This window comes from Oncorhynchus masou, chromosome 22, assembly GCF_036934945.1.
Source record: "Oncorhynchus masou masou isolate Uvic2021 chromosome 22, UVic_Omas_1.1, whole genome shotgun sequence".
In the NCBI taxonomy this organism is placed as follows: domain Eukaryota; kingdom Metazoa; phylum Chordata; class Actinopteri; order Salmoniformes; family Salmonidae; genus Oncorhynchus; species Oncorhynchus masou.
The window spans coordinates 54,143,631-54,155,002 of NC_088233.1; the positions used below are offsets into that span (position 1 = coordinate 54,143,631).

General features: G+C 40.9%; 1 protein-coding gene across 1 annotated transcript; it reads right to left on the reverse strand.

The window, feature by feature from the left end:
- Nucleotides 1-452: 452 nt before the first annotated feature.
- On the reverse strand, nt 453-4,645 carry zgc:56585 (uncharacterized protein LOC393297 homolog). The gene is given in 8 exon segments (XM_064930573.1): nt 453-834; nt 1,276-1,439; nt 2,160-2,236; nt 2,512-2,608; nt 3,035-3,141; nt 4,075-4,170; nt 4,173-4,197; nt 4,391-4,645. Coding segments are annotated over 8 exon segments (831 nt in total). The 5' UTR covers nt 4,484-4,645; the 3' UTR covers nt 453-662.
- Nucleotides 4,646-11,372: the final 6,727 nt, after the last annotated feature.

Sequence of the window (11,372 nt, forward strand, 5' to 3'; positions counted from 1 at the left end):
AGAAACAAAGGCCTTTCTTCTGAAACTCGTCAGTCTATTCTTGTTCTGAGAAATGAAGGTTATTCCATGTGAGAAATTGGCAAGAAACTGAAGATCTGGTACAACGCTGTGTACTACTCCCTTCACAGAACAGCGCAAATGGGCTCTTACCAGAATAGAAAGAGTGGGAGGCCCCAGTGCACAACTGAGCAAGAGGACAAGAACATTAGTGTCTAGTTTGAGAAACAGATGCATCACAAATCCTCAACTGGCAGCATCATTAAATAGTCTCTGCAAAACACCAGTCTCAACTTCAACAGTGAGGAGGCGACTCCGGGATGCTTGGGGCTTTTGTGGTCAGAGGGATGTCTGGGACCAAATGAGCGTAACGGATGGAAAAAGTCAGGTCACTCATCTGGTTCACGGCACCAAAGGTTATGGAAAACTCAATCGAAAGATTAAGGCAGAGACTATTTAATTGTATAATAGAAAAATCTTTAATCATGCAGCTGCGAGAAGGAGATCTGATTTCACAGGTAAGAAGTCAGAGTAAATGGTTACATGTCGCTTATATAGTGGGAGGTGATAATACAATCATGTTGTTTACACAATAGTTATTTTATACAAGCAACAGGACCAGAACACACAGGTCCAGGCCTTCTGTTAGTGTGCAGACATACAAGCTAGCTGGGGGAGGGATTCTGCTTCAGAGAGGGGGCAAGGATACTGGGCAGCTGGGAAGCCACTTGGTGAAACGTTACGTATGAAGCTCCCTCCTTCAGTACCAAAAGGGCCTCTCCGTTTCGACTCTCATCCGTCACCAGCTTCAAGAAGTTCTTGGCTACCTCAGAGACTCTGAAATGAAACATGTGACAACACGTCCTTAGCATACTGTAAAACAGATCAACCCGCTCCGCTCTTCCCTACCTAGCAGTGACCACAGAGCACACATACCTGCCTGCAGGTTGCAGCACTGACAAGCCACTGTTGTTACTAGTGAATTCTCTGGAGTGTATGGGTAATGGAGTAATATTCTGGGATGTTGTAAGTTGACTGTCTTATACACCATGCAAGGTATTAACGTCTATTTGTTTGTGGGATGCGATTTTTGTAGCATACTGTCATTGGGTAAATCACCACAACACTGTAGTTTAGTAGGTAGTGAGTTAACTGCTCTAAATGTGTAGTGTTCATCGTAAGTGTGTGTGCCTCTGTGCTATAGTAGGCTACATGGGGTGGGGGTAACGAATCGAACACTGCCCATCTAATGAAAGGGGCTGGGGAGGACAAACTCACTCAAGCACACCTAACTGTTCCAGTAGTTTCTCTGCCACTCCCCTCAGACCTGCGAACTGTCCCGCAGTCTCCTCTGAACTCAGGGAGGAGAGGATGGCGGTTTGGACGAAAGCAGGGCAGAGGACATTAATTCGCACCCCGTAGTCACACAAACGGGAGACATCCTGTCAGAAAACACACACAAGCATCATTTTTACTGTCCACTGACACAGGAAACCTAAATTGAGCATGCAGGACTAACGTTCAGCTATTATTTTTGTTGTGGTTTTCCTGTACAAATTACCAAATGCCCTGCTACCACGTTCTCACAGTTACAATGCAAATGCAACAGATAGCAGAAAAAGGAGATTTTTGTCACCCTGGTTGTCTGTGCTGCAGAGATAAGCGATCTGATGTCTGCTTTTACTCAGACACTTAAGTGCTCTGAAGGATCTAAATCAAACCTGTGTAGCATTCCAAATGGCACCCCATTGTGCACTACTTTTGACCAGGGCCCATAGGGACGCCACATTTGGGACAACTCATAATTGTGAGCATTAGTCTAATAATCTACATACTCTGGCTCTTTGGAATCAATTGACTTCACACAGTGCATGATCAAAATAAGTATGTGAAGTCACACTGAGCAATTGTCTATGCCCCCATGCCTAGAACCCTGAGTTTTTCCTGACCATGTGGCCCTTGTTAGAACCTATTACTGTAGAAACTCCTGGTCATATGCTTTACACAATCCTCCTGCCTTTAGAAACCTATGAGCAGTGTCTAACCCCCGGGAGGAGAGAAATGCTGATGAAGGCTGTTGTCAAAACATCCGTTAGTTTGACCTCTGCAGCTGCTAAAGACCGAGTGGAGCACACCAATTCCTGATTCTAAGAGGGACATACCGCCATAGCCCGACTGAACCCCACCACCCCGTGCTTGGTGGCTGTGTAGATGGGAGCAGTCAGCAGAGGACCCAGACCTATGGAAAGGCAGAGAAACATCATTTCAGTCAGATGTCAGAACAGAAGACACAAGGTCTGCATCTCAAATGGCACACTATTCCCTATTTAGTGCACTACTTTTGACCAAGGCCCATAGGACTCTAGTCAAAAGTTGTGCACTTAATGTTCCAAAATTATAGTGAATAGAGTGCCATTTGTGTATCGGGAGTCAGCCAAGGAACTCTTGAATTGTCATTATAATAACTGAAGTGAAAAGTAACTGACGTGGAAGTAAATCAAATGGACACTGCACCTGCCATAGACGCTATGTTGATGATGACACCTCCCTGCCCTCTGTTCTGCTTTTTCATGTGCTGGAGAGCCAGATATGTGCCTCTCACCACTCCATTCTGTAGGGCAGCACAGGATGATCATAACAGTACAGCAGCCAAATGTGCTTAACATTATGGAATGGAAATAATCAACATTTTAAGAGTGTTCCCAAAATAAAAACAAGATATAAAAATGTAAAAGTCATAACATTAAAAATAAGAAAAGAACTGCCATAAAACAATCAGTCCTATAAAACAGAAGAGCAGTGACAATACATTCATACCAACCACTTAACATACTTTTCATAAATGTGTTCTCTATGTATGGTGTGTATCTTACAGAAGACAAGTTCTGTCATGTGTAATCTTATATACGAGCACGTCATAGCCTAAATATACGACACTTTTTCTGACTGCTCAGCTACCAACCAACATTGTTTTTCACAACAGCTTCCCTAAAAACTCAAGAGTAAACTCCGTACTAAAAAAAATACTTCGTCTTACGAGGTTTATAGACACACATTTCTCCCAGTTCGTCTCATCGACGATACCAGCGTTGTTGCAAACGATGTCTAAGCCCCCAAACGCCTCTACCGTTTTCTGAAAGGCATCTGTCAACAGAATAGAAATGTCACCATGAGTTGCAAAGTGAAGAAAAAGTTGTGAGGGAGTTACCCAAAATAACAAGTGAGAAGTATGTTAGTAAATTCAATCTGGAGTGCCAGAATGCGCTCAGGGCGTTCTTAAATTCAGAGCGTTGTTAGATTGTCCGGAAATTCCAAGCGTTTTGTGACTAACTGTGCTGCTGAAAACAATTTAATTACGCTTTTTTTCCCTGCTGCTGAAAACAATTTTGAATCTTAAATTCGCTTTTTTGTCCCCAAGACGTTTAATACTTTCCCTGACACACAGCCATATTCAACGGGTTTTGAGCGTTTGTAAATTCAGATGTTCGACGCTCTGGCACACTCCGACGAGAATGCTTTGAAATCGGAGTAGATGGCCAGAGCGAATTTACAAACGCACCCTTTAGTGAAGGGAAGTCCTTCCCAAATAAATACAGTGTAGACAATCACAAATACAGTGTAGACAAATACTTTTTGAATCTACGTAGTAATACATTGGAACCACTCTGTTGATTTAAGGGTACATAGTCCATACATTACATAAACTGTTCTGCTCCCTGAGGAATTAGTGCCTAAAAGAAGGCAATCCACACGTTCAGCCTGGCTGTAGGCTTACTGTAGTCTAATGACTGGAGTGTGTGTGTAAAGTAAAACCCAATTGCTGCTCAAAGTTCCTCAAGTATATATGCAACAAGATTTATAGATTGGAATAATTGTGTTTTCCCCAAAGGAAACTTCAGTTGTGGCAAGTCGGTAATTGTAGCCTAATATTTACCTTTGTTAATCAACATTATCTGAAATCACTAGCAGTGTTGAGGTAATGATGAACACAATGGATATGGACAGTTGTGGTTCTTTCCTTAAAGCGTTTACAAGTATCTCAATATGTTACTAAATCATAAAGCAGTCATGATTTACCTTTTAGTTGTTCCTCAGATTCAACGGTGCAGGTAAGAAACAGTGTTCTGTCTGGTCCATATTCTTTATCAAAGGCAGCCTTCAAATCCTCCCCCCTGACTCATTTATATCCAACAGGGCTACCTAAACATACAGAACAACCAATATATTACTTTTAATAAAGAAAATCATGGAACATCGAATAAATCTATTTTGATTACGTTTATTTATTTTAATATTAGGAGTCATTTACAAAACGTAACGCATATTGTAGCATGTATTCTAACAGTGAAAAACAACCGTTTCATTGATTGACAACACTGACGCGGACTCTTACCTTTGCTCCTTTTTGCAAAAGAATTTCTGAGAAACCTTTTCCCAAACCTTGCACCGCACCAGTCACTAAAGCCACTTTGCCATGTAACGCCATCACTGAAACAAGGTAGCCTGATAAGCAGAGAAGACGCGCTAACAAACTTCTTCAAACTCACCCAAGAACTAAACTTTTGACGTCGCGGAGAAACGTCCTAAAGTCAGAAGCACCTGATTTGACGATCAACATCCTTCAATTACGTCGGATCGTTGGTTGTAAGAATTGCGCACGCGCATTGTAGAACGGTGGGACACCTTCAGCAAAGACAGTACACAAGGAAGAGAGGCGAACACTGCTTCTGCAATAAATCCCCGATCACGTAAGCGATGCCATGGCGAAGTTTGCTAGCAAAGGCCATGCGTAGGAACACTTCATTGGGTCTAACGGCCGTCTCGTTCTGAACTGCGCATGTGTTAGCCGTCAAATCAAAAGCACTCCGACATGAAGTTGTTTTTTTTACAAAAATAAAAACGTGTCAGTTTGTCACTTTCACGAGGTTGGAGTAATAATATGGTCAACTACTTAAGACATTGGCTCGAATCTCGGTTGTGCCTTTAGATTTCGTGAAAATTAATGACTAAATAAAACAATTGCATTTCTCTTACCCCAAACTCCGGCCTGGAATATTTGGTCTGTTTCGCAAGCGTTTCCGGAAGTCTCGCGGTGTTGCACCTCTGAGTTTAGAAACTCTGTGCCTTCAGGCTACAATTTTTGCGGGCGCTGTCCTTGGACCCTTAGTTATGGCTTACTAATAACCTATAGCTAACAAAAATAGCATAATAGGCTGTTATGTATTTTATGCAAAACCTTTTAAACAGACTGAAAATAGCTGTTGTCGTCTGAATCATTATGGAATGAAGAAAATACTGTATACGGGAGTCATACCTTATTTTTGTTTTGAGATCCTAGGTATGAATATTTCTATATCTTATTTTGAAATTCACAAATCTTGATCTTCTTTCTCTCAAGTCCAACCTACAGCAATACATTCCTCCCTTTACAGAAACATAATACTGTAGTTGCATATTTGACCACTAGATGGGAGTAAATAATCATGTGTCATAAGTCTGTCAATGCTTCTTTTACTTCCTCCCTTTTCCTTAAAGAGCTCTGCTAGGAGCTCTCACCCATTTAAGACTTGACATCAGTATTGATGTAGGATAGGTTATATAAAACGGAAGCCAAGTGAACTATGTAAATACATCTGCAGTCCACTGTCATTCTGTATTGGAACTGTCCATTTTGTATCTTGGTTGTGCCTCAACAAGCAAGCTCAGCCTTTAGACATGCACATCATGAAAGGGTTACAAGATTTAATAAACATTGTTGTTATGTTGCCAACAGACACTATTGTGAAAAATAAGGACAATAATTAAAAGTGCCTTTACAATTGAAACAATCAAATCAATCAAATGTTCTCAGCACACTATAACAATTATTTCAAAAGGAAATATTACTTCTTCCATAGTTAAATACCACAACTTAAAATAAAAAAAGCATCAAAAACAGAAAAATGCATAAAACAATATAAGCATGTGTCAAAAGCTCAATGCATGATTAATAGTCTCAGCCAGGTCACTCATGATACAAGTCAGTATTCAACATCCATCCATTTCTGCCTAGTTAAATAAAGGTTAAATAAAAAATACAATTCTGAGGACGCCAGGAGATGTGGAAACTGGCCACAGCAATATAAAGTTATTCTCGTTTTAAGCCTATCCCAACCTTTAACCTTTAACCTTAACCACTCAGAGTTAATTCCTAACTTTAACACTAACCTTAAAAATGTGAAGGTAATGCCTAAACTTAACCTTAAACACTTCAAACTTTTACATTTGGAACAACTCTGAAATTTGAAGTTTGAGAAACATGGATGAATGTCTAATTCTGACGTGAGACTGAGAACTAGTTGTCTATCTACTGTATTGAGGCAAGGCTTTCTCCTATAGAGCTCCATTTTTATGGAACGGTCTGCCTACCCATGTCAGAGACGCAAACTCTGTCTCAACCTTTGTCTTTACTGAAGACTTATCTCTTCAGTGGGTCATATGATTGAGTGTAGTCTGGCCCAGGAGTGGGAAGATGAACGGAAAGGCGCTGGAGCAACGAACCGCCCTTGCTGTCTCTGCCTGGCCGGTTCCCCTCTTTCCACTGGGATTCTCTGCCTCTAACCCTACTACAGGGGCTGAGTCAGTGGCTTACTGGGGCTCTCTCATGCCGTCCCTGGAAGGGGTGCGTCACCTGAGTGGGTTATTCACTGATGTCATCCTGTCTGGTTTGGCGCCCCCCCTTGGGTTACTCAGCCTTGTCTCAGGATGGTAAGTTGGTGGTTGAAGATATCCCTCTAGTGGTGTGGGGGCTGTGCTTTGGTAAAGTGGGTGGGGTTATATCCTTCCTGTTTGGCCCTGTCCTGGGGTGTCCTCAGATGGGGCCACAGTGTCTCCTGACCCCTCCTGTCTCAGCCTCCAGTATTTATGCTGCAGTAGTTTGTGTCGGGGGGCTAGGGTCAGTTAGTTATATCTGGAGTACTTCTCCTGTCCTATTCGGTGTCCTGTGTGAATCTCAGTGTGCGTTCTCTAATTCTCTCCTTCTCTCTCTCGGAGGACCTGAGCCCTAGGACCATGCCCCAGGACTACCTGACATGATGACTCCTTGCTGTCCCCAGTCCACCTGACCGTGCTGCTGCTCCAGTTTCAACTGTTCTGCCTTATTATTATTCGACCATGCTGGTCATTTATGAACATTTGAACATCTTGGCCATGTTCTGTTATAATCTCCACCCGGCCCAGCCAGAAGAGGACTGGCCACCCCACATAGCCTGGTTCCTCTCTAGGTTTCTTCCTAGGTTCTGGCCTTTCTAGGGAGTTTTTCTTAGCCACCGTGCTTCTACACCTGCATTGCTTGCTGTTTGGGGTTTTAGGCTGGGTTTCTGTACAGCACTTTGAGATATCAGCTGATGTACGACGGGCTATATAAATACATTTGATTTGATATTCACTATCTGTGTGTTCTCTTGGTCATCTTTCTGTGAGGGACGATAGGAGGGAGCGGGGTAGCAGAACTATCAGTTTCTGTCACATATGGCACACCCTACCCTGATAGCTGTTCCTCTACTCACTGGGAGGGGTTGATTACAGGAACATCCCACAGACAGACAGCACACTGGGAGTTCCCTATTCATAAACTTCCCATCAGAATAACTAGTTATATTCAACACCAAAACACATCAACTCCACAGTAAATGTAGGCCTATACTCACTCACTCAGCAGGGTACGTGATTACAGGAGCATCCCACAGCACACTGAGTTTACTGTTCATAACCCGACCTCCCCACAAGAGTAACTAGCGTGTGTGTGTGTGTGCACCCTTCTCCTATTTCCAAATAGGAGAAACCTGAATATTAGGTTCCCTCTCTACCCAAGGGGATTCAATAGGACTTTTGCCAGAAGGGTTTAAGTAAGCATACTTGACAAGACTGTGCATGCCTTCAAATATTTTTTACATAATAACACTCCATTGGCCTACTTATGATAACATGTCAGCGAAGTAAAATCCATTCATGCTTTTTCAAACAGTTATGTTATGCAAATGTAAAAGGATGGACAATTTGCCAGTTACATTATTGTGAATAATTTTATGATGGGTTTAATTAAACATGATTTCCACAAACACAATGCAGCTTGAGGGACTGAGTGGAAGTGGTGGTAATACATATGTAGGATCTTGATTTGAGCCAGTTTGCTACTGCAGGAAAATAAAAAATCATTATGTGGAATATTATGAATGGACATTTTTGTAGGGGTTGATTAAATTTTCTTTAGGGCAAATCAAGTCTGAATTTTCTAAGTGGAAATTATACACTTTAGAAACCTTTTTAAAAGACAGGACAATTCTCAGCAACAAAAGAGTAATCAAATGAAGATCCTACATTTGTAGTGAAACGGCCCATTGCCTTCCTGGGAGACTGAGATAGCACCAGCTGGCTTAGCAAACAACCCCACTGTGGTGAATCAGCAGTTTTAGAATGGGGTCAGGGCCTGATGTGCCCATCTAATCTGCCTGAAGGAAATGCCAGACAGAAGCACTGGCTCTTTGACACACACAACAATAGGATTTGTGTTACTTACACAATTATTTTTCTTTTTGACTATAATGTGCTTCATATGGTTTATATGGAGTTCAAGAAAACAGCAAGGTTTTCTCTACAGAAACTTGTGTTAACCACATGTTTGTACTTGACTATAAAAAAAACAAATAATTGAAATCGGTGACTACTACCACTAGGTGGGGCTTTGACTGATTTATCCATGAGTTGTCTTTTCAAACGTTTTCACATTGACCACATTTACATGCACACCAATATCCTATTATTTGGGACACAAGTATTATAATTGAGTTATACAAATGTCATATGACATTTGTAATAAGTATTATATTTTTGAGTTATACAAACACATACAAACGTCGTATCCCGTTTACAATAAGCTGAAAATGCTTTTATGAGAAACCTGGATAAGATGCCTGGCATATGCTTATCTAAGACGGGAAACAGTGTCATGTAAAGACCTTCTCCTGTTTACTGTTGTTTTTGTGTTCTGCACAGGCCTCCGTTTCACATATCATGGGTGTTGTGTGACGACGCTTTCATCTGATTGTCAAACAAATCCCTTCAAAACATAGGCTACCTGCGCACTTCCATCCACCATAATATTTCAGGAATAATAACCTAGAATTTATTTATTATAATTGACCACTGGCTACTTTCACCCCTAATTTAGGCAAGTTTCTGCTCATCATTTCAGATATTTGGTAGGCTATTTTTGTCAACTATAATTAAATACTTGCAGCTTCTCTTCTGTCACAACTTGTTGCCCCAGAAGACTAAATAACGTAGTGCTGACCAGAATAATGTCTTGCATCGATAGAATGAATGCGCTAGTAATCTAGTTAACATTGGTAAAGCTGTCTGTTTAGTTTAGGGATCAGGGAGAAAAACACAACTCCAAAGCAGTGGAAACATTGGTCCTGTGCAAAATGTCCAAATGTCATCAGTTTGACCATTTTTAAGAAAATGAAAAACTGAGAAAGCGATGACTCGTTTTTGATAAGACTTCAGTTCATCTTGGGTGCATGTTTGATGTGGTTGAAATACGGTCTGCTTGCATAAGTGTCAAAGAACACATTACACACGCATTCACATTTTCTAAAGAGATGCTGAAAGAAAAAGATCATATTTCTCCACACCTGTTCCCGAGACAAAATTGACATTTGTTGTATAATTTTACTGCAAGAAATGCATAATTCTGCAGGAGTTAATATTATATTAAACTACATATGAGAGGTTATAGGCCTACAGTCAGTGTCCATATTTCAGTTAATATTCCATTTAACCCATATGAACTTAAATTAGGCATTCTGTTTATACATGGTTACAGGGATACTCATGAGCGGGATATCATAGGTGCATGTAAACAGCTTAGCCAAAATAAGACCTTAAGCGGGATATGAGCTGCTATCCGGAATAACGTGCGCATGTAAACTTAGTCAGTGATAGTTCAGCTGATATTGTTCAATATATCCACACAATTACTATTCATGAAATACTCTGGTCCTAAATATCACCTGGGTTTTATTATTTATTCATCTCATTTCCTTCAAAATATCATCAATTCCAGAGCTTTTTGTATAAAAGGAAACTTTCTCACATAACCAATTGGAAAATACTCTGTGTTCTTCTTCAAATATCATAACTTTATGCAGAAATATTATTATCAATAACTATTACACAAAATGTATGAGTATCAATAACAAGCATCAGTTTTGCTGAGTACACTGAATCCGTCCACTCCACCTGCCCAGCAAGTAGCACTTTCACACATCCATTGTAATTGTTTCAGATGCTTCTCATTCAGACAGTATGGGCACACTGGGTGACAGTATCACTGTCCCTCTCTGTCTATTCTCTCTGGCCTGCTCCTGACCCCTTTCGCTGGGCTGCAACCAAGGGATCCTAAAAAAAGTAGGGCCCTGAATTCTTTCCTGACCACCTGATCTGACCAGGACAAACTCCAGGGCCTACTTATTTATATCTTATAACTATAGGACCCAAACTTTTCCCTGGTCGGGTAACGTGGTCAGGACAAACTCTGGGCCATATCACAAAAGTTTAATATGGTAGTAGTGCTCCATACTGAAAGCCTAGTTGAAAAGATCAAGCTGAGCTTACATCTAGATATGAATCACATTCAAGGGTTTACTGGTATATCTCCAGTCAATCACACTTCAGATTTTTCACACTGTGGCATTTGATTACACAGCCTACGCTCTCTTTGCATTAGCTTGGAGCTTGGTCCACTAAGATCATTCAGGTGACTCTAAATTAAATCCACTGATATTCCCCAGTTCAATCAATCAAGTGTATTTAGAAAGCCCTTCTTACATCCGTTGATATCACAAAGTGCTGTACAGAGACCCAGCCTAAAAGTTGTTTACAAATGGATTACGTTAGAAGGTATTTTATTTGTGTGTAATTCTAGAGTATTTTTTTCTCTCTCTCTGTCTAGTTTAGAACATATGTAATATTTACAGATCCCATAATGGGACTGTATTAAATATTTAAACCACTACATCTCTCCGAGTTGCCTCCCCTCTGCCTGAGCAGCAGCTCCACAATGCCCCCAGCATGCATTGCTTACGGAGCAATTCCACTATTTAAAGCTTTCAATTGTGATTTGCTGACCAGTTGCTGACTTTAGTTTTCATCCCTGTAGCCCATAGCCATTTAACTGCCGATTTTAAATTACTAAAGAGCTCCAATAGACTGGACAATGCCAGAAAGCTTTACATGTCACTGATGTCATCGGGTGTAAAGAATAGGATTCTGCAGTTGGTCAGAATATCACTGTTTACAACAAGAAGCCACCACAGGGTGGAGAGAGAGTGTGT